The sequence below is a fragment of the Poeciliopsis prolifica genome, unplaced genomic scaffold, assembly GCF_027474105.1.
Source record: "Poeciliopsis prolifica strain line A6 unplaced genomic scaffold, Auburn_PproV2 SCAFFOLD032, whole genome shotgun sequence".
Classification (NCBI taxonomy): Eukaryota; Metazoa; Chordata; class Actinopteri; order Cyprinodontiformes; family Poeciliidae; genus Poeciliopsis; species Poeciliopsis prolifica.
Genome location: NW_026562407.1, coordinates 6,021,309 through 6,045,833, shown reverse-complemented (window position 1 = coordinate 6,045,833; position 24,525 = coordinate 6,021,309). Strand labels below are relative to the sequence as shown.

The 24,525-nt window shown below is 36.5% G+C and overlaps 1 protein-coding gene across 10 annotated transcripts in view; it reads right to left on the bottom strand.

The window, feature by feature from the left end:
* Positions 1-4,779: 4,779 nt before the first annotated feature.
* Positions 4,780-24,525, bottom strand: part of elavl2 (ELAV like neuron-specific RNA binding protein 2) — an 87,111-nt gene continuing 67,365 nt past the window's right edge. For 6 of the 10 annotated variants that reach the window (XM_055051056.1, XM_055051060.1, XM_055051059.1 and 3 more), the window contains 7 exons: positions 21,574-21,664; positions 20,571-20,814; positions 15,658-15,761; positions 13,066-13,219; positions 11,755-11,980; positions 11,246-11,284; positions 4,780-7,335 (listed from right to left, as the gene is read on the bottom strand). In XM_055051056.1, coding sequence (XP_054907031.1) covers positions 7,005-7,335; positions 11,246-11,284; positions 11,755-11,980; positions 13,066-13,219; positions 15,658-15,761; positions 20,571-20,814; positions 21,574-21,645 — 1,170 coding nt within the window. In that variant the 5' untranslated portion in view covers positions 21,646-21,664 and the 3' untranslated portion in view covers positions 4,780-7,004. Of the gene's footprint in view, positions 7,336-11,245; positions 11,285-11,754; positions 11,981-13,065; positions 13,220-15,657; positions 15,762-20,570; positions 20,815-21,530; positions 21,538-21,573; positions 21,665-24,525 lie in introns of those variants that run through there. The other 4 variants (XM_055051055.1, XM_055051054.1, XM_055051062.1 and 1 more) reach the window with 4 other exon arrangements.

Sequence of the window (24,525 nt, the reverse complement as noted above, 5' to 3'; positions counted from 1 at the left end):
GAATCGAATCTACCAACCTTCCAAACATAAGACGACTAGTCTACTTTACTCATAGAGCTACAGTCGCCCCAATATTCTACTCTTCTATGAGACGAATAGAATATTAAATATATACAGAATATTAGCTGATTCTCTGAATAATGTTTTTCTTCTGTAAGTTTAGTTGCGTAGCCAGGACAGCATTCTGTTTTACAGTAGAGAGGTCTGAAAACAATACTTTGTAATTTTGATGCACTGCTTTTTGTTAGTCAATTACAAATAAACTTTATAAAATACTTTTAAGTTTGTGGTTATAGCATGTAAAAATGCTCAAGAGGCATTTATACTTAAGAAGAGCAGGACAGCTTTACGTTTTTAAGACATTGTTATGCTTTGATCTAAACCGTTTCAGTTTCTCAGCCCATTAGGAAGCATGTTAAAAATATAATGCTGGCATCACCATATTTTATAGCACTTTTCTACAGGTTACAGTAGCTATGTATTGAACATTTTAAACTTTAAAGATCACTGATTTGAATTTAAGCAGAGGTCACTGATCATCACTTATCTTCTTATATAAGCGATAGATCAGACATCAGGAACCCTTCTAAAGGCTTGGACGTGCTTAATGAAGCAACCTCACATGTGGAGAAGGCGCTTGTATTTATCTGTGACACCGGGGCCATTAAAGTACTCATCCACTCCACCTCAATCAGCTTCGAGGCCTTTTCATTTAACAGCTTCAAGAGGGTTTCATCTGGGGATGAAAGACAAAGGGTGAACAGCAGTAAATCAACGGAGGACAAAGGAATAAAAAAAGGTGCTCCAACCATGTGGGTCAAAGCAAAACTGAGTTTTCCAGTGTTTGTAATGTAGGAGAAACTGGAAACTGATAAATCTGAATATCTGAATTAAGGTAATTTGTTCCAGTAATTCATATTAAGAGCCAGGCATTGTAAAAAGAGAAAGTTCACCCTCTATGAGTTCTAGGGTTTTCTCTTTCAAACAAAAAGAAAACGTCCTCGGATGTCCTCTGAAAAAGAAGAATTAAACTCAACAGAAGCAACAGACAGAATGAAGCTGCAAACAGCAGATGTATAGAAGGTGGAGGAGTGTAATCACCTGGGGTCAACAACCCAAAACGGCGATGGATTCAAGAGCTGGAGGAGTATGCAGGCAGGACAGACTGGCTGGAGAAACAGTGACATTTTATGAGAGATGTGTAGCTGTAAAACAAACATTGCATGCATGTTTGAATGTATGTCAAGCCAATGTTTATCTAAATGCATGATAATCCACAATTAAAATCCTGTTTTCTTCAACTGCCAATACATATAAGCTCACAGCATACACAGAGGAAAACCCTTTATAATGCTGGAGAATCTGCACAAGAGCGAGGTTCGGATAATAAATGAGCCCAGCAGAACCCACTTTGGGTTATAAATCACAGCAGACAGACCGTATGCAGATGTGTTTATGCACGACTCTGCTGACATCGGCAGCTCTGGACAAACATCTTTTATTTATCCCCAGTCCCATCACGTTACACTACGCTGGGCTTCAGCAGAAGGGCAGACCCAGAAAACATATCGAGGACACAGAGCCTAGGCTCAAAATCTTCATGTAAGGAGCCATGTGGGAGCTGCAGGTCAAAGCTGCATCACTTTACAGCTTTACATAAAGGACAAACAGGACAAGGGGTTTTTTATAGCTTCATAAATCCAACCAGGAGGTAACAAGCCGTCATAAAACAGCTATAAACACATTTCTTCCCAGAAGAATTAGCCTCAGGGTTGGGTGTAAAAGAAATCAGAAGCTGTTGGTGACAGCATTCTGCAAGAATATTTATTCATACCGCTCAGTTTTTTTCCATAATTTTGTCCTTTATGGAAGTGTGGCAAGAAGAAAGCCATTGCTGAAGGAAAAGCATAAGATGTTTCAGTGGTAATTGTCAAAAATCAAGTGAGAGAGATGGACACCTGGATTTTCTGGCCTACATCCACTTTATGCATGGTGGAAAAAACACCAACCCCAAAGTGAAACATAGTGGTGAACTGATTGAACATCTTCAGCAGACAAAGGGAGATAATCCTGAAAGAAAACGTGTTACGGTCTGAGGAAGACTTCAGATTGAAAGACCAGGACAACCGACAGCCCTAGAAACGAAAAGGTTTCGACTAAAAAGACTTGGTGTTTTTAGAAAGTGACAAATTAGTGATGTTGCATGGAAAAATACGCCACAATTTTCAGATTTTTACTTGTAAGAAAAAAAGTGTACATCAAGTCTAAATCTGATGCTGTTGTATGCCATTTTGAAAACAGCATGAAAGGATTATTAAGACTTACCAAACCTTTGCACGGTATGTATTATACAAGTGAGAAAACCATTTCCTGTTGATACAAACCGATCATCATTAAAGCCTTGTTAAGAATTACAAAGTGATTACAGCTTTATAAATTCAAATTTACTTTGTATCGAGTGGAAGAAGAGCTGATGTTTGAGAAGCTCTCCCAGGATCTAAACAGAAGCTGTTAGGTGGCTGTGCACACGACTCTAGAAACAATGTTTTTTTTTCAGGCTTTTTTAAATGAGTATTTTTAAACTGATTTAAAATGCATAATAATGAAGCATGAAAAACTAAATTCTCAACTAGATCAACAGAAACCAGAGAAGTGTCCCCAAAGAATAAATTTAAGGCACTGTAATACGAAACATGGAGGCTCTAGCATTAAGACATGAGGATGCTTTGCATAGTATTTTACATGGAAAAAAAGAAAAGAAAAAAAAAAGAAAAAGATGACTGGATATTTTATCTTGTACTATTCCCACTGCAATAAGTATATTTAAATTTTACTTTCCTAAACCTAACTTTTATTTCAAGGTTGTACCATTCTATTTCAGCGAAGCAGAGTTCCTAATATTGACAAAAAAGTGGATTTTTAAATGCCTCATTGGCTTTATTTTATATTCGTCTAATTTTCAGGACTCCTGGTTATAAAAAGTGATATTTCATCTTTGAAATATTTCTATTGTTTGGAAACATTTTGTTGGAACAGTTAGATCTGGAAGACATTTGCTTTGCCCTGTTAAGTAAAAACTCAGAAATGTTTCTTTGTGAGGTCAGAGTAAAGCACTACTTTCCAAGAACTTGTCAAAACATTTGCTTTGGCCCTGCTGAAGCAGAAACAGAATTTGTCATCAATAGCTAAAAAGATCAGCTTACGGCAGCTATTCGGTGACAGCTCTCGACCGCTAAGGCTAATCTTACTTTAGCCAGCAGAGTGTAATCATTTTATACAGCTCAAACATCTGCCGATCTAAGAGGTGATCCAAGAGCCAAATGTACCATCACTCATCTCCAAAATCATCACAAACTAAACCAGCAGCCCTTCACTTCCAATACCAGTACTTATGGGCTTAAAATCTACAGAAAGTGCTGATATTACAGAAACCTTTTTTCAGATTCAGAAGTGAAAGTTAAATACAGAAAGACTGGAGCAGCTCACAGTGTAACGAACTCTTCCTCTCATGTCACAGTGCGACATCTTCCTCCCGTCTCTAAACAAACCTATAAAGGCTGCATGCGCGTTCCACTAATACCGTTTTCAGTAAAACTGTTCCTGGCATGAGTGGGGAAGCTCTCCTTAAAATCCATTTCATCTTCAGCAACCATAAGCTGAAAAGTGAGCACTTTAATGAAATGTAGAATATTGATTTTTCCAGGGCTTCTACCTGAACTGAGGTCCAATTATCCATTATGGTTGCTTTGGAATAGGGTGTGAACCATCTCATCACCTGCTACACAGTAATTACAATCACCATCATGTCCTGTGTGATTGATCATCTAAACTCTGGACATGCATTTATGGAAAAGAGTTACAGTTGGAAAAGTTGCTCAGCAGCAATCATCGGGCGACCCAAACAAGCAGTGGAAATGAACTGAGAAACTGCAGATTTTGGAGACATTTCCAAACTACCAAATCAGTTCAAATAACTTTTAGTTACTGAAAGGTTTGAAAGATTCATCACCACCTTGTCCAGGTCTGGAAGAAGATGCAAACTGCCAGTCTGAAGAAAGGAAGCATTTTAGCAGGTTTAAGAAGAACTCCAAAGATACCAAAGCCCAAGTCTATCCAGCTGGAAGACATGAATCAGTTTCTACAGTAAAGAGATGTCAAAACAGAGTTTCAACAACCCTGCTGGTACTACATTTTACATTTTTAATGCAAATGTAAAATGTACTACTTTACATTTGTAAAAGTATTAGAGTTCACTATAAAGTTGCAGACTGTAAAGAGGACTTAAATGTAAAGTTTGCACAAAAACAAGAGAAAAAATGCTGAGAGAAGCAAAGGAATCTCTCTGCTTAAAGTGTTGACGATTAGGTTGAGAAAAATGAATTTTTGAACAGATTGCTCGATGGGTGTACGTCACAGGTCTTGTGACTTACCCATTATTTCCACTACTGATTTTAGAAACATCCTGAGGTTTTCACCTGAGGTCATGGATGTGATCAGAAGCCATAAAGTTCATAATTTGGATTTAAACAAAACTTTAGGCAACATATGGAGGTGGAATAACTAACCACCAATATATTGTATCCCATTTTCAACTCCAGGAGAATCAGTTCATCTGACTGACCTAAACAGCTGCTTAATGCTTAAAATTCCCAAACAGAAACTTTATAAGAATCCTGGATTTATTGTAGGCATCAAGTGGAATGGAAATCACCAATTGAAATCTAAAGAATAGCATTTTATTTTTGGCTGCAAAAAAAAAAAAAAGATCTCAAGCAATGCTTTGCCCTTCAAACTTATTTATTGATGTACTGAACATTGAAAAAAATCCAAAGTATCCAAACACAAAGTAAAGAACATGTACATCCTCTTAAATAGTCAAAAGATATTCCTATCCAAAAATGCTGTAAACCAAGTTCGACTATACAACTTCAAATAAATAATCCCATTAAGTAGTGAGATAGACGGGGTTTGGAGGGAGCGGTTTTTCACGCCGGACCATCAGCAAAATTCGCAAAGACCAAACCATCATCAAAAGGTTTCTAAATGAAAAAAGATTAACGGTAGTAAGTCGGGCGTGAAAAATGTGCTCCCCGTCTCCCCCACAGCAGCAAGTATCACAACTCATCTTGACTTAAAGTTTAACTTTTACAAGTAACAACAAAAGGAGGAAATAGATAAAGAAAAAAAGCAGTTGCAAAGAACTCTATAATGCATAGCATACTGCTCGTTCGAGGGGGGAAGCATGACTAGTAACTGGCTGAAACACCAACCAGGATGCAGGTGCAGTAATCAGTGCATCTAGACGTTTGGTCATGATGATCTTGTTTTAGAAAATTTAGCAGCCAATTTCTTTTTTTTTAAATGTTTTTGTCGATGTTATTGCAACTGCTTCACTGTCCTTCCCCAAACACTATAAAGCAATATACACCTTTTTACGATTTTAAAGACAGGTTATATGCATTACATATATATGAGTATGAAAGAAATCAAAGTATTTTCAAACTGTGGTTTATATCCATTCTTTACCACATAAATATATATCTATAATGTTTATATATATTAAAAAAAAATGTCTATACTTTAATACTTTTTTTTTTTCAACAAAGCAAGACTATCTACAGACCAAACAACCAACATATTTGATGCACTGAAATGCTAGTCCATAGGACGACAAATAAAATCTTAACCTCAGGAAAATTAAAGGCTTCAAAAACAATATCTTACATACTCCGGAAAAAAAAAAAAAGGTATAATCACACTTTCCAACAAAGTCTAACCTAGAACCAAAAAAAGGTCTGCTTAATACAACATAAAAAAAAAAAAGAAAAAGACTTATTTACAAAGCTCAAAGCTCAGAAGTTATCCGTTTGATTCTTCGGACTTTCTTTTTAAATGCGGCTGCCATCATCAGCTTATCCACAATCTTTCATACAAAGTATGTAAAAACCCCTAATGGTCGATATTAAGACAAAAATCCGCCTAATGATACCGTAGGTACACCACAAAAACACCATGAGCTCCATCTGAAGGAAATCTTAAGAGGAAGAACTGATTTTAATCCCCCAGAGCCTTTTAAGATCTCTCCTTACTATAATTTTGCATGCACTTTTTTGAAGCAAATAAATCTTTATCTTTATTTTTGTCAGTTTCCAAATCTAAAAATCAGAAAAGCGAGTTTGTAGTCGAGCAGGCGACTAGGATGAAGGAGGACCCACAAGATGATTTACAAATGAAACCAGCACTGGTGCCGATTCTGTAATCTAAAGGTAATACAAAGATCTCAAAAGGTATCTTTTACATCATAAATCTCTCCAGAAACATCAACCACTGCAAACTTTCCATTTAAAGTTCAAAAGCTCGCAAGGTGTCATATGAAGATATTTCTCAAAGTATCCAAGTCAAAATATTTTGTTCCAGGTCCAGTAAAAAGTTTCTCCAAATTTTTCTTTTATAAAAATAGATGCTTTTTTTTTTAAACCCACATCAAAGAGGTTCTTAGCTCTTTGGCAAGGTACTGCTTTAAGAATTTTTTTTGTCTTTTTATCCGTTAGGTTTACAAGAAGCAACATTATGCAGCCAACCAATTACCAACTCAGTACAATAAACTAACAGAAACTGCTCAAAATAAGTACTTGTTAACCACTCAAAGCGTAACGCACCGATGGCAAATCAGGACACAAAGAAAATTCACAACACATAACCTTACGAGACTAACGGTATCAAAAGTAATGTGCAAGAAAAATCAAGAAAACTGTAGTAACCCTGTAGGTGATCCATCTGTGAAGACGGCGAGATTCAATGTCAGGTTTTAAATCCTGCTGGGTTTTTTTATGCTTTAAACTAATTAAAAGATTCAAAGTGTTGCAATGAGGAAAAACAAAAACATTGTTGGACTCTAAATATGGATTACAAAGATGTTTTACTAATGTAGAAAGTTACGGTCAATATGCTTCCATTTTCTTTTCCCTTGGTGAGTTTTCTAGAAACAATCTCAGTGGGTTTTTTTAGGCTTTGTGTGTTTTGTTGGTTTTGAACGAGACTTGCAAAACTCTGTCCCCAAGGCGGTATCCGTTCAAGCTGGCAATGGCCACGGCCGCCTCGTCGTAATTAGTCATGGTGACAAAACCAAATCCTTTGCACTTGTTTGTGTTGAAGTCGCGGATGACCTTGACGTTTGTAACGGCGCCGAAAGGCCCGAACATCTGCCACAGGATGCTTTCATCCGCATCTGGAGCCAAGTTGTAGACGAAGATGCACCAGCCGGTCCCTGCGTGCCCCGGGATGTTGATGCCAGCCAGACTGGTCACCCCGTCAATGGCCATGGGGGAGAACCGGCTGAAAAAAAACAACAAAAAAGAAAAATCCCAAACATTGTTCAAGGCAAAACCAGAACAGCCTGTTTAAACAAAGATCAGTTAATCAAATCTGACAAGTGTCTACAGGGTTCACCCCATCCATCCTTCATCCTGAGTTATCGGCTTTTACCATTCATTGCAATAGAGAAAAAAAAAGTATTCAAAACCTTACTTTTCTATAAGAGACTGTGCATTAGATTGTGAATAATAAAATGGAAATCTTATAAAACCAAGTGAACATCAAAGTTCTGTCGGAATCTCATCCTGCACTTTTTCTTTAAAAACCCTTTAGTTACAAAAACCAACATGTTACAAAAACACTTGTTACCTCTTAAGAGGACCCAGACAGTTGAAATTGTGGACCTATATTTTAGCTTAAGTATAGAACATGAATTGCAATGGACCAAGAGGTCTGATTTTCAGGATCAGCTCTGAAGAGATCTCAACTCCCAGTAAGCAGTCAACAATGATTCTTTGTTGATATGATGGACATGTTTAGTGCAGCTGGAATAATGTAGCATTTTTAAACAGCTGGGCTGTAAGAGATTATTGGATATCCATCAACTACAAATGCAATTCCCCACCAACAGTGGTTGTTGCTGGTCCACAAAAACCATGTCCATCATCATCAATAAACATACTATGACAGCACATTCAAACAACAACAAAATAATCAACCAAGTCCTTTGTAATTGCAAAGAAGTCCACACAAATGAAATTATGAAATTAGATATATCATAAAGTTTGACCTTTAATGTAAATGAAATTAAAATTGTAAGGACTTAAATATCCTTACAATTTAAGATGCTTCATCCTTCACAAACAAAAGATTAAATGAGCATTTTTATTACTTTTTAAACTTTTACATATTGCATCTCAGCTTTGCAACTCCATCTGCAAAAACAAAGCTCAAAGGGCCATGCAGGGGTAAATAGGAGCAGAGAGAAGGTCACTGGTGTATCCTCAGTTTCAGGGCCCTTCAAGTAGCATAATTCTGACTATGGTCAGAAATTCCTTGCAACCTCTTCACGACTTGCTTTCATAAAACTAGTGGTACTGCAACATCAGCTGCCAATTTTAATCTTTATACATAACATTTTATAAGCACGTCTATCGCCATAGAAAGCTCCAATTCATGCTTGAAGTAGAATTACTTTCATGGACAAGTAATTCAAGATATGTTATTCGATAGCCAAAGACAAGCCTTTTCATCTATATTTACCTGAATATCTTAAAGAAATATGACCTAAGAAGCAACAATAAAACAAGTTGCATTTGTGTTTTGAATTTCAATTGTGATTATTTTTCTTTTTCAAACTTTTCATTGGATTTTTTGGTCAACACTGCAACAGTCTTAAACTGACCTTTTTGCTCAAGGCTCTTCAGGCTGAATCTCATACAAGTCAATACTTTATCTCACAAATCAGCCAGAAAATACAGCTTTCCACACTTGTTGTAAAACAGCTGCTTTTCAAGCTGTGATTCCTAAAAAAAAAAATCCTTGAAATCAAAGGCACGGCATAAATGAAAATCCATATCGCATTACAGTTTAAGTTTTTCCTCAGACCAAAAATAAGTGGCATAAAAAAAAGCCTTGGCCATTAGTGAGTGTGGTTTTGGGAAACAAAATTCAGAGTGCTTGGAAAGCCTATGAATTATTGCAGCAAGTGTCACACAGGATTAGCTGCTCCAGTTGGCCTCTCAGGGAACATCCACTGTGACAGGTGTGCTCCCAGCATCAAGGACCCACAGATAGATTTGGCAACGAAGACGTACGCAGAGAAGCGATGCTGACATGAAATCACAAGTGTATTGTTGCTGCTGATGGCCCTTTGAGCTTTCAGAAAGCTGGACTTCAATCACACTTGAGGAAGCAACACCAATACTCTGACAAATCCTGAAAGGTGTCTGATGCAACCAAGTTTAAACAGAACAGGGCTGTCCATAATAGATCAAGGTAGGAAAAGTGAAGCGCAAAATATAGGTATGCAATTTTGTGCAATAGCAGGGATGATTGCAAAATGTAGGTCTTTGTGATGTAAACACAGTAAACCAGATGTGACCTTCATGTGTCATGGTTCTTCATGCCTCGGTTTGAATGAGCACTTGAGGGAAAACTTCGATGGTGCAGTTTCTAATGTACGCTTATCCTTACACACACCAACCTCACAGTGACTTCAAACCAATCCCAGAATGCCTTTTATTTGTAATAAATCTCCATCTTGGGATGAAGTATATGTGAGATACAATGCAAATACTGAGTAATAATGTAATTAAAACAATCTGATACCACAAAATCTTTTTTTTTTTTTTTTAAGAAAACCTTCAGTTAGGTCAATGGTTTTGGATTTTCAAACATTCATCCATAAAAAAAACAACACTAAAAACTTTAGAGTATGAACTGATGAAGGTAAATTTCAAATTTTCAGAAAGCAATTATGCAAGTCTGAGCAGTAGCTAATGTATTTTAAAAATGGCAACATTTCACTATTTTATCTTTGTAACAGTAATAGTACATCAAAAACAAAAGTTGACTAAAAACTGAACTTAAACTTTTTGTTGGAACTGTTGCCATGTTTCTTTGAAGACGAGATGGGACAAAGGGCTGGGCGATATGGCTCAAAAATGCATCATGATCTGAGCATTTCTCATCAGTGACTAGATGATTTAGAGTATTTTGGACAATTAAGTCAAAGGGGGGGAATAATTTTTTTTTTTTTAAATTACATGACTTTTCCTTTTATCCACAATTTTCTCTTATGCCGCTTTGCATTTTCTTTCATTTTGTGGCAGTGTCAAAACTGAAAACTGCTCCCAGATAATTATGCACAACGTGTGTATTCTGTGAACCATTTCAGACATATTTTCTATTGATATTGGCCATGTGCATTGTAATAGCTATTGCCTCATCACCCAGCCCAAGTGGAAGCTTTCTGAGTATTGCATAGGTATACGGGTGGGAACAGGGCGATCTACACAGCAGCTTCACCATTTCACGCAAATTTGGTCATATGAAGGAATCGCAGCAACATGCACACTTTTACATACATTTTTTGTCTGATGCATTGCATTAAAAATTTGCCAACAGCGACCTTATGCACAAGGCCTTATGCAAAAGGCCCATTCTTGTAAAAATTGTGTGAGGAGTTCTCAAATGATACAAATTATTGTAACATTTGAGAAAAAAAATTAATTTATTAAATTTGTAATAATAATACAAAAAAACACTGGCAGTTAATTGTATGTCAAATGTAAAATAATTCAATAATATGATTAAAAGCAGTTACTGTGTGCAGTTTAGTAACACGAATCCCATCTTTATGCGACTGGTATCCTGAAGATAGCCATTTCAAATGGTATAGCTTTTAAGGCTAGTTTTTAAGAAGAGTCCCCCGCTCACAATAGACACCCTTACATCCATGGCAGTGTACTGCCAAGATTTTAACATCAGTTTTTATCAGCAAGTGTAACACCCTAACTGTGTGAAATTTTGGGTTATTTATGTATAACCAACAGAATTTACTCGGACCTTTTGAACAGAGTTTACAGATGTACTAAAAGATAGTCGGCTGGTTTTATTGGGCAGCAGGTAATTTTTAGAGACTTCAATTCAGGGTCCCTTTGATTGTACCCATTAGAGCTTCTCTTCTCACTCCACAAATCAACCTTTTGGTTTTACTCACCATCTTTAAATATTAATATTCACTCCTACTGAATTCTGTGAATAAATTACACTCAGTATCTGTTCATGCATTCTGTCAACGATCCCTTTTAGAATCAGGTAGACCTTGTGAAGCATCAACTACCTACACAACAAATAAGCCCTCCCACATTAGGTCAGTGATCCCTAAAGATCAATTAAAACAGATTTCAAAAGAAAATCTGATTACCTTTTGACTCCATAAGCCATGTTCAGCAAATTGTCCAACCTGAAAGAAAACAGAACAAACATTTCAGTAAGTCCAAAGCTTTGCTGAAAATAATGCATTTTGAAAAGATGACGGACGAAAAACGGTGACAATACAATGATTAAAGTCAGTTGGTCCATTCAAGGGAATCCCAGTACTATTATGACCTTTAATAACCTGCTGACTGTACTTATTTTTCAATAATCAACCTACACAGCTTAGTCAACAGCAGACATTCAGTTTACACAGAGCTTTTAAAAAGGGCTTTAGCAGCATGTTACAAGAAACTCTTTAGAGATCAGTATGGTGAGTGGGCTGAAAATGTTTTTAAATTAACACATCAACCCAGGATTCATGATTTTCTATGTCTGAAAAAAAATAGATAAAAAATGAGGGGGGGGGGAATGGTGGTGAATGTAATCATGGGGTTGAATCATTCGTTCAGGTGGTCTCTGATCAGATTTACTTCTGTTTAGATGTGTCCCTTTTACCTGAAACGTTGTGCCTGCTGTGCGAGGGGTCCTGGGTACCTTCGATTGGGAGACTGATACAGCTGAGACAGCAGCGCCTGACTGGTCTTCTGGCTTGGGTTGTTTGCAAACTTGACTGTAATGGGTTCGGTTGCACCGGGTGGCTTCTGACAGTTCAGACCCTTGATTGCCTCCTCAGCCTCAACTCGCCGGTCAAAACGGATGAAGCCGACCCCCCTGGAAACACCTAAGGAGAGCAGAAAACTTAGGGAACTAACCTTTGACAAGAAAAAAAGGTTATACATCCAGAACCCCATTTCATGGAAACAGGGATTACTGCTGCCAGTGTACACATGCAAAATTTATTTGTTTTAGGGTTTCTTTTACTTCCGTTACATCTTTAATTTATTCATTTTGCATTTACTGCTAAGCAAATACTTCTACAACCCTTAAGCCAAAGGACGTTTAAACTACAAATTTTACATGCTTGCCTTGATAGCAATAAAAAAAATAAATCTACATTTCATTGTCAGCTCATGTACAGTGGAGTTTCCCATTCCTCATGTTATAATTTGACAAACAGATGTATCTACATGAAAAATATATATATTGATATGAAGGGAGCACATCACCCACTCTTTAGTGAGTGATGTGTTGAAAGAGTCTAATCACAATTTTGTCTTAAATTTGCATCTTAGAGGAACTGTCTTGGTGAATTTGTGAATTCAGCAAGAATTTGTGTGAATGTAAAGGAATTAGCGCCGACTCTCAAATTTTAAGAAAAGGCACCAAAAGTTTGAGTTCACTTATGGCACAACCTGCAAAGGAGAACATGTGAACAGCCCTCGAATGTGTAATTTCTTTGAAGAATAAAGTTGCCCAATATGAATGCAAAATGATTCTGCACCCATCTATGGGGAGAGAGAAAAACAAAACAAAAAAATAAAGAATAAATATGAGCAGATCCATTTTGTCTTCTTTTTATAAGGATTCTGCTTTTTAAATGATGTCTGAGAAACTTAAGCAGACCTCGGAGAATGGAATCCAAAAATTTAAAGGGAAATGTGAAGAGAAGAGGCTGAAGTGGAAAGAAAATTTAAAGCACTGACTCCTGCTACTTTACAGCCACCACTTTCATATTCTGTCGATGCATATTTATAAACAGCTCTAGTGGAAAATTGCATTTTGGGGAAGAGTCTCACACCAGCACCTCTGATGCATTTCTCAGCTCAGGCCGTGTCTTTTGATTCAGTATCCCCAAAGGGAGAAGCCAAAAGGAAAAAAAATGCAAAACTTAAAAAACACAGGGGGAGGTAGTCCTATTCTACTCACCGGTCACCTGGTCCACCAGGATACGCGAGGTAATAATTCGTCCGTACTGAGAGAAGAGCTGTTCAAGTTCTTTCTGCGTCATGGTTTTTGGTAAGCCACTGACGTACAAATTTGCATCTCTGATGGAAGCGGAGCTTGGGCGCGCGTAGGAAACCTGCAGTAGGAAAGCTTACATGAACACCACAAGATAAACATCACAGCAGCACCTGGTGATTAACTCATTATAGACTGCCTACCAACTGGGTAGGCTGCTAGTCACCTTTGATATTCAATTGTAGAAGGGGACACCTTCAAAGCAAAGAGCTGATAACATTTACCTGCATCCTATTCAGTCACTAGAACCAGAGAAACAACTAGAACTTTTAAACCAATTTAAACTCTCCAAAATGTTTTAGCCTGCTAAGCCAGTTATTAAACCCATTTTCAACTCAATGACAGTTTAACAAATGCAAAACTCAATTGAAAAGCATTGGATACCGTTTTGAAGCAAAGCCTCATTTAAAATTCCTTTATTACACTGCAGTTTCAGGAAGGTGAATTAAAATTAACAACTATCATAAATCAACTGCTTTTCACCATCAATTGCCAAGTGAAGAAAAATGACAGCTACAAAACAAAGCTATACTGCACAATATTAGGTTGACTCACAATTGCTATAATACAACTAAATATTGTGAATGTGACATAAGTTATAGTTAAGCAACATTGTCTATTTTCTTATTGTGTTTTTTTTTTTATTATTATGACTTGTTTAGTATCTGTCACAAAAATCTATTTCTGTTCTGGAAATCAATTACAGTGAAAGTCCAACCAACAAGCTAATATTAGAAATGGAGAATTTGGTTAGAGACTAGAATCACAAGCTTTTCAGCTAGATCAATCCTTGAGAAATTAGAATTTTTTTTTTTTTTTTCTGACCTATAAACAACAAGGTGCCAGGCCACAGTTGTTGAAATAGATGCTGCAGATGTCATTGTTAGGCTTTCATTCAAGTTACCAAGACCTACAGTTAGACTTCAGAGGGTGCTGCCGTTTTGGCTATTTGGTACAAAAGATCATGCTTTTACTACTATATTTTTTACCTGTCAAAGGTGATACTTAAGTATTATTTGTCAGAAAATATTCTTTAAATAACTTCAAAGATATTTAACATTTTGGACTTCATTTTTGAAAACACCTGTAATTTTGAACACTAGCATTTTATATGTTCTTTGTTTAGAAAGAATTACAAACAGTCATCAGATCAACTGCTTAGGGAATCACTAGAAATGTACCTTTGAGTCAAAAGTAAACAATTTGGGCCACTTCTACTGAGCAATGGTCAAATCAATCTAATCTTTATTAAATTAACAGCATTTAACATAATTTTAAAAAGAAAATATGCTTTCAAGATCCAAAAGCAATAATTGCAGTTTTTAAAATTACATTTTAACATGGCAGTTCTTTATGACCAATATCATCCATTTCTTTCCAAAGTCATGACTTATCTCAATTGCGAGTAGCAATCAATTAATAGTGCATTACAAACACATTTATCCATTAACTGACAAGTAAGCAAAAATGCCTCACCAATCAATATGTCATTATACCCTTCAGTAGTCCAACTCATGATGCTTCGGTTCTCCAGCTCTTTTTTCAGGCAAGCAGACATTTAACCAATAAGTGGCGAGGAACGTATCCAGTTCAAATGCTTTATTTTACATTTTAAGAATGTTAGACAGGACCAATTTGATTACACTGAAACTGAGTGGTGCAGCTATTCTGCATTCCGTTTTAATGAAGTAATAGTGTAAAATGCCTCCTTTTATGATAGGAGAACAGAGTCAAAGCATTTGATGAGCACACCTCAAAATCTGCACTGACACAAATGCAAAAAGTGTAAAAGCTGCAGCTTCATGACCAGATCCAAAATACACTGTCCTTTCACCTCTGCCTCCATCAGCCTCACCTTCACACTTTATTTGATGCAAATGCACAGAGAGGGTATTCTTTCAGCAGACTACGGTTTATTTGCACATCTGAGGTGCAGCAAGAGAACTTTAGACGTGAGACACAAAGAAACATTACCATGTCCTACTTTCAGGGACACAAACTGGAAGATGAAAAAATGTGACTGCTCTGCTTGTGAAAACAAAGCAATATGGTTTCTATTATGCCACAGCGATACCAATTTTTTAAAGCTGAAACAAAAAAATAAAGCAACTTACAGTTTTTTCAAGCAAAAGTCACAAAAGATTTACTTCAGTAAAAAAAAATAAAAATAAAAATGAGTAAGCTTACTCTGCTGTCCACATTCCAAAAGAACTACATAGAGCAAATGAGTTTTCCCCCCACAAGCATGTTGAGTGTCATGTTGTATGATGAATGCTAATGGCAGCTGCCTCCCTGTAAAGGCATACAGCAGAGCTAGTTCACATGCAACCATAGAAACAGTTCTGCTCTACTTGATGCCCAAGCAAAGCCGTCTGTGCCCAGATTAACAATAGGCTCCCTTACTGCCCCACATTGCTCCAGCATTATAATGCCTCGGCTCAACTCAGCAGAGATGAGCAACACACACTGGAGGAGTTCTTTTATACCTTGATGACTTACCTTGATGGTTTTAGTCTGAAGTCTCAAGCCGTTTAAGGTATTGATGGCTTTTTCTGCATCTTTAGGATCCACATAATTGACAAATCCATAGCCTAGGCTCTGCCCTGCAAAACACAGAAATAAAACATTTCAGACTCAAAGTGTAAAACTGGGTAAGAAAAAAGAAAGCCATTACAAAGACTGACATTTGAACATAATGTGGAAACAATGACTTATGAACCATGGGTGAATGCAATTGTAGAAAAAGATCCAATGCCATTTTATGGAAGCCAACAGACTGAGGTAAGTTGCAGAGAACAGCGTTATCTTTGTCAGGTTATATAGTTATTCAGGTCAGAAGTCAATTTTTAAATGATCTGCTTGAAAAACTGGTAGGAATCTCAAATATGCTCAACAACCAAAATGTTTTGTGTTACAATGGACAACAAAGAAATATTTTAATTTATTCAGCTCATCTCAAACAGCACAATAACTCAACCCCCCACAATGCACAAACACAAACTAGAGCTGCCCGATTTTTGAAAAAAAAATGTTGCAATGGCAACTATCTACAGATATTGAAATAACCATGAGATTTCTTCTTTCCTTCATTTCTCATCCGTGTGTCCATCACTCTGTGGCCTTTTGCATTTTGGACAATGTCACTTGTTCGTACTGCTGTGAGAATGCACGTTCATAAGTCTTTGAATACATTAGCTAACAATTATTGTACTCCAAACAGCCTGTTGCACTATGAATATTGCTCACACTGATAGGCTATTGTGCAAACTTAAATCTGAAATCACTCCAGCATTGAGGTGCCCCAGTTTATTTTTTTAACCTGTCAACTATTACCCTGCATGCCAAGATCTAAGGGATCGACTTTTTAAATGTCAAAGGGGAAATGTCAGTGGATGTAATCTCTGTGCTAAAAGCAGGACATAACTACACTCTTAAACCAACACCACAAGCAAAGTGGAAACAAAGTTTGAGTCACTGGTTAAAACCACACAGCTGTATTGTGCTTTCAATCCCAGAGCGTGATTAATACCTGCTCACTCATCCATTCTGCTATACTGTGAAATAACTCCACAGACAGTTAACTCCTAAAACATTTATATTTTCATGTGAACTTTTTTTCTTTCAAGTTTTCAGCGTGATAACATTTCTCGAGCCAAGATTCCGAAATGGGTCTGGATCTTAAGCTGCCATTTGATTACTCTGCAACTGACATACTCCCTCCTGGGTCCTTTGTTAAGTTTGCAACCACAAGAGGGGAAAAAAGGAGAAAATGCACACCAGGGTGCCGTGCACAGTCTGACACAGAAACAATAGACCTCCTCGCCCACCTATTTCTCCCAAATCGTATCAACAAGACATTTGGAGAGGTGTCTGGCAGTGAAAGTCCTTTCCAGAGCCAAGCACATATGAGACAGCTTCCACAGGTCCTTAGTGCACTAACAGGATGGTTTTGGGCAAGTCAAACTGAGTGGGAGTGTATTTTGTGATCAACTCAGCATTGCCCATTGGCATCAGTTTAAAAAAAAAAAAAAAAAAATCTTGGATCCCTGGTTGAGAAGATAAGGACTATTAAAATTTGATTGTTGAACCTCCCCAGGATTTTCCACTCTCACCAGATGTTCCCATTCTACCAGGCTGAGAACTTTTACCCTTTGTCAGTTTTTCTATTATAAAAGTTTCTCCTGAAAAAAACGCAACCATTCTTTCTGCCAGGCAAAAAATTTAACCCTAAATCCATTCAGCAGAATGAACCATCCAAAGTGGAGAGCCGTTGTTTGGAGATATTCAATAACTTCCCGCAAAGAAAGATAAATGAATTATATAAAAATGCAAATCATGTACTTAAAAACAACTACACATAAAAGCAACAACATAAAATTACACTGCAGTCTTCACAGTAGATCAATAAACCAGCTAGTTTAACAGCTCACTATTAAACTAGTGAAAATAAACAATTTCAAGAAAGATTTTATACATAGCAAGAGAAGCCTGAAAATTTTACCATGAGTGTAAAATAACATGTGCTTTTAATCTCTTCTTATAAGTCAAAATACAAAATACTGCTACAACTTCTGCAAAAAATAAAATAAAATGGTATACCTATGATAATAGGTTGATGTAACAATAATTAGTTACATCAACATTTAGTCTACAAATGCACATCAAGTGAATAATCAATGCACAAAAAGTCCAACTGTCTTCAAGATACTTTAATTGTAGCCTTCGTAAAGCAGCAGATCACGGAGCCAGCTACAAAGAAATATGGAGGTTTGCTTGAACCTGAACTGAGGGCATAGATATAGTCAAAATGCTTCTCCCTCAATAATGGATTATTCAACACTTTCTATTATAAAATATGACCAAGGATCACAGAACACATCATCACAGCATCCAACATTGAAGTCACCTGCTGGCACAGGGGAAAAACCTCCATCTACACTGCAGGTATACCACTGGGATATGTTCCCAGTCACCTGACAGCTCACTGAGTCACATGATCACTCCTTATTTGGCATCTGGACCAACTTGGATGATCCGATTCAAAATCTCTAAGTTTCTCAAATTAGGACTAGAGTACATTACACAAAGTACAGATTTTAGAAAATACTCTAGAGGGGTTGAGATATTTAGATTTTATTTACATTATGAAAATGCTAAATTGGAGGCAATTTGATGCTTTAGCAGAACAGAGTTTATATAGAAGTCAATGAGGGGATAATTATTATCCGAGGCTCTATCCCAAATACAGCCAACTGAAGGGAAATTTTTTTTACAAAGTCTTCTATTTTCATAAATTCCCATTTTATGCTCTAGAAACTAACGAGGAATAAAATCCAGAAACTAAGGCAGGCAACTTGTATTAACAGAAAAAAATAAAATCATAATTTAAGGTTTTCAAGGCCACCTGATAATCTTGCATTCCAATTTATTATTAGTTTATCCCAGCACAAATGCAGTATGTGGAACTTTTTTCTTCCTGACATACTTCAAGTGGCTGAGCCATTCCTTCTTCCCAGTACTTTCCTTTGTGATATTGACCTGCATAAACCTATCTCCAATTACATAACTGTAAGTGCATAATATTTACAAGTGTATATTGAAGCAGGAGTAACCAACACTGAAATGCTTTTCCACAGTCTGTTTGTAATGCTGTCAAAGTATTGGAACAAAATGGAAACTTAACCTGTAAGAGATATAACTTAAGATTTTCTGCAATTTTAGCACAAGTTCACACAAAGTAAAGTAAAAACCAAAGTTTTGGGTTCTCATGAAGAATGAAAAAACAAAATAGACATTCAACATATTGTTCCAATTAAAAAGCGTACCTCAGACACTAAACAGGAAACTAATGTTAATGTATCAAGTTGCTTTAAGTATCTCATTCATACTTTATTTCATTTCCGTTATCAAGTTCATGAACTTAATTTCACCTTTCAAGGCTGGATTCAATATAGCCAACAGAAATGCATAGAGCCTTTCAAATGAGCAAAATGACACTTTCATTTAAACCTGCAGGGCATGTTGTAATGTACACGTTAAGCCTTTACTGAACCGATTTGTTTCGGGAAATAAACACCCATATCATCTTTTCATAACTAAGAAGCATTAAAACAAACCATTGACCAATCTTTAGCTGTCGCTAAAGTAAAGAGGAGACTTGCTAAGATAATCTTTCAAACACCCAGTTTTGAGTAAAATGTTAGTTACTCACAGTAGGAGAAAAAAATTTACAAAATGACTGAGCCATCCAAAGCATGAACATTTAAAGAAAAGAGGAAACACACATCTCTGGTGATTACTAAACATCTGATGTAGCACCCGTACACAGATGTAGGCTGGCTTAAAGCTGTCGCCACAGGGCCAAGGGAGAGACAAAAGCAACAGTCTGAAGGGGATAGAGGGTTTTAAGTAGAGCTAAATTCAGAGCACCAATCCAGAGAAATTTTACTTTGAGGCTTTGAATAATATGAAGCTGCTAATTATTCCCAAGTCAATTCAAGTCTTGAAGTAAAAAAGGGAATTTTTAAAAAATGGTACGCGTTGGTAAACATAGTGTTGGGTTCCAGACTGGCCATAAATTCAAAATTACAACACATTCAACAGCAACAGAAATTCCTGCACCAAAATCTTTGAGGGTGGCCTAGCAGCAAAGATCCAGCAAAGACCATTGAGGATTGTTTGTGTTGCATGACACCACCTGTTTATCCCTTTTAAATGTAAAATATAAATCCAACAAGCCAAGTGTTTCCTAGGGTGAAAAAAACATTACTTTGATGCCAGTGTAAATCTTGCTCAAAGTTAACATCCAGGCTACTTAGAGAAGGTAAAACCACATGAAAGCAACTTACAAATGAAAGTGGAATTTAACAGTTTACAGAAGTCAAGTTAAATGTACAAAGAAAAACGGCTGCAAACTGATGTCCTATTATACAACTGTACATCTTTGACCCTGAATCAGATCCAAAAACAGAAGTAGCTAAACCTTCTTCATGACTGACAAGAATGCAGTAGCAGTTTCTGGATAAAAAGTCCACTACTAAACATTTGTCTTTTCCAGCAGTTATTCAGCAGTACGTACAGTAGGAAAACCGGCTGACCAAATGTGCTCAAACTCCGCTTGGGTTGCAAGGCGAGTGGCTAGTCTCAGCTGGAGTTGCTAGGCAATGGCACAGTGGGAATCAATTGTGACTTAATCGAGAGATTTTTGAAAGAAACTCCTTTTCCAGACACTACACATTTTTTTAGTGTCTTAGCAGACTTAATACAGAGATCTGAATAGAAGTACAGAACATGCAAAATGTGAATTTTGCATAATTGGTCCTCTTTAAATGTCCCAAGTGTATAAAAACATACAGTAAAGCTTCCCAGCAAAAAATAAATAAAACAAGGGTGCACTAGAAAACAGACATTACCTGTTATTTTGTCTCGAACTAGTTTGCAGGATTCGATTTCTCCAATACTTCCAAACAAACTCTTCAGCTCCTCCTGGGTCATGTTCTGAGGCAGATAGTTGACTATCAAGTTAGTTTTACTGTCCTCTATGCTCCCCGACTCTACTGGTGAAGAACAGTTGTTTGAAATAGTCGAGGGACCATTGCTCGTGTTGTTGCACGTTGGCCCATTGGACAGCTGTGTTTCCATGGTCGCAATTACCTGCTAAAGAGAGAAGGAAAATTATGTAAATAATACTATCACTGATATTGGTAATAAAACAGTTAAGAAAGGAAGCTCTTCACACGTCAAGATAATGATTTGTTGAAGTACAACAAATATTGGCTGATTGGCATTGACCAAATTTATATGTCAGAATGACTATTGTGCATTATATTTTAAAAAGAAGGTGCGACATTCAGTACAGAACAATTGCATATCTTAAAAAAAAAGGATCTTGACAATTTCACAAGAGAATTTTTGTTGCTGGTTTAAAAAAAAAGGCCCTTATGAGACTTTCTCATATAAAAATTTATAACAAAAAGAAAAACATTCAGCACAATTAAATAAATATAGCTATAAGCAGCATCGTATTACTACTACCGGACACAACGCCTTTGCATGATCAGCGAGACAGCCTGCAACATGTTTATGTATGAAGAGTCATCCTTTATTAACAAATTCACCATGTGCAGAAAGTTGATCTGCATAGTTACAAAAAAATATATATTTCTCTTTAAACATAAAACATACAAATATAAATTGAAAAGAGTGGGACAAAGGTTGAGACCATACCAATTCAAAACATTGACCTTTAAGGAAGTTTCAACCCCAACAGTGAGAAATTTCCCCAAAATTTAAGCAGAAATACTTTGGTTTGAACATCAGAATACAACAATGCCAATATCATTGGTATGGCCTGAGCAGAAAGCAAAAATGACCTTTTGGCCAAATGATTTCAAGATGTGAAAAATGGCCACAGACCCCAGTCCAAGGCTCAGGCGCCCACGAACCACTTCTAAGCAGAGAAGCCACATCGCACAGTCTGACTGCCATGTTAGTTCGGAGTTGTCGTCTGAAAATGTGGACACAAAAAGTATGTCACGTTAGAGAAACAAGGGTAAAAAAAACCCAAAACCAAATAAATAAATAAAACATGATTATTGTAGGAAGGTTGACTGAGAAGGCCATTTTATTACAGGCAGTCCATGCACATACACTTCAATAAGAAAAACAATGTTTAAGTCAGTCAGAAGTTATGCAAGACCTGCCTTAAGATGTCAAATGTTTTTAACTAAGAAAAATCTGATTTCAACAACAGCATGGACAAAAGACAAGTGATCTGCTTTCTACAAAGAGCACACTGAAGCACATAAAAAAAAAACTAATTCAATGGTGATTTGACAAACATTTCAACATCTGCACATATATATCTCTAATTTGCAGACATTCAGAGCACAACTGAATCATCACTGGTAAAACACCAATAGTCATGAGGAAACCAGAGTTCCAATCACTAATAAAGGTAATGCCATTTTAAATTCATGGTTTGAAAGCTAAGACCTTGTCATACAGATAACTGTATGCTCTACTGACATAGATAACTTAAATAACCTATTAATTCTCATTTTACTCAAACAGCATAAGACAAGAAGGTGTAAAAAGCTGCTTTAGTGGAAACCAATAAGCTTGGTGAGCTTATAGTCTGCCTTAAGTTTATGCATCAGAAAATGTGAGTTAGTAAATAATCATATTATCAGCAATAGGAATAACAGTTGCTTTTCTGTTTTAAATAAAAGCAACTAAATGTTTACCCCAGTTTATTATCAGCATGCTGGACTGCCAGACTACTTGCAGTGCTCTTGCAGAGCAGGTTCACCTCTAGCAGTATTTATATGATCCCTCTATGACTACTGCCTTTTCAGAGTACTGTACCCATGTACACTAAGTATAAAAGGCTAAACGCTTGCTCAGCTCACGCTCAACAAAAGCCTCAAAGAGCATCTATGAAGGCTAAATGCTCAGAGGTTTCTGTTGAGCGAACGGTGAGACAGATTCAAGCGCATACATCTTTGTAAAGAAAGAATAATGCGCGTCATATTTCTGCCATGTTTGTCAAATAAGTGGCATGTACTTTGCCATGCCTGTGCTTTTAACTACATAGAGCCGATGTACATGAACCACACTAGCAGTCAGACAAGTCTCTCATCCAAATACTGCCTTTCGCTTGAATAAGTTACCAATCACAACCAGCAAACCAGAACCTGATCAGATAAAGATTTAGAAAATCACAAGACATCTTCAAACACTTGAATTTTGTGCCTTATATTTAGTTAAGCATATAAATACACTTACTCTTTGTTAATAGTAGGTTACATTTCTTTTACTTTTAAATGTGACAGCCATTACATCACTTGTTGCAAGATTCATGATCTGATTAATTGGTATTTATTTTATCAATTTTGCATTTGCCTTTAAATAGTTGGTGTTTAATAGCTGTCGATAACATCTTCTACGTAATAACCTAGTCTTAATTTCAAGTCTCCTGTCAATTTTTCACATTTTCTAACAAAATGCAGTGGGCCGCTGGTGATCTGCCCTACCCTGCCACTGCACTTAAGTTTTCTGCTCAATGTACATCATTAAAGAAACCCTTTAATAATGTACATTTGAATTTAAAATTTTGTGTAATACTACAAACCAGAAGGTGTACTCAAAGCTCTTGTACGATAAACTCATGTGCTAATGTAACATCATTTAAGTGATTTATCAAAAAGTCAAAATCAGAAAACCAGCAAATCAGCCATGAAATAACCTTTGTGAGCCTCATAAAAATGCCATTGTAATTTAACTTCCATGCAACATGCGGATGAACCCTCCCTCAACTCCCATATTTACTACAAAAAGTAACCAATAAGGGGCCATAAAAATAAACTTCTAAAACTGAGTAAAATAAGATCCGTTTTGGAGTCAAGACAGTATTATGCTGCATTAGTGAACTCTGTCTTCAAAGTATCCTTAGAACATTTCTGCCTGTGACTGAACAGCATCCATCTACAAACAAGCACAACTTCATCTCAAGGGAAGCAAATTGCAGAGGTCTCTGTGAATTAAGAGGCCAGAAATTAAATGCATCAAAATGTTAGAAACACTGATTACTTTTTGAAGAAACACAAAGCAGCGACATGTGTCCAAAATCGACTTCATAAAGAGATTTCTGACAATTTAAAAGTAAAATACATTCAGTGGGATGTTTTGTGCACATTGAGCAGAGCCAAATTTAAAGCCTTTATATAGTAGTTGCTTTAAAGTTGTTGGTCTCAAACTTCCAGTCCTTTCAGCTTGGAGGTTAGAAGTGATGAAAATGTCAGCCTGTCATAACTCAAACACCAATTGATTTTCTTTACTCAAGCACAGAAAACAGCTTTTGCCAAGTGAACAGGCAAAAACCAACAATCCTAATCAAAATACCTAAAAAATACCATGAAATGTGGAAAAAAAAAAAGATACGTTTGTTTTTAGTCATGTCAACACTTTTCTTTGGATACTAACAACTAAACAAATGTCTGCTTACCATTTTTAAGCTGCTGGAATTTGCAGCTTAAATTCCAACTAATTTTGTGTTAGAGCTGCACTATGTAACATACATTTTTTTTTTAAATATTTTTTTATGTCTATCACTATGTCATAGCAGTACAACATGCTACACCTCCTTTCCCACAAAAGAGAATACCATGAATGTGCAGTCTAGAAAGAATGACCACCAATGACAGCAGATAGTTTTTCTTTAATCGTAAGTTGTTTCTCTGCTCTTAGCATATTGAGCAGTGTGTACACAAGGATGACTGACAGCACCAAGAGAATGGAAAAAGAAAAAAAATTTCTCAAGTCTTCACATACCAACCCACATTTGCTTCATCATAAAAAAAATAATTC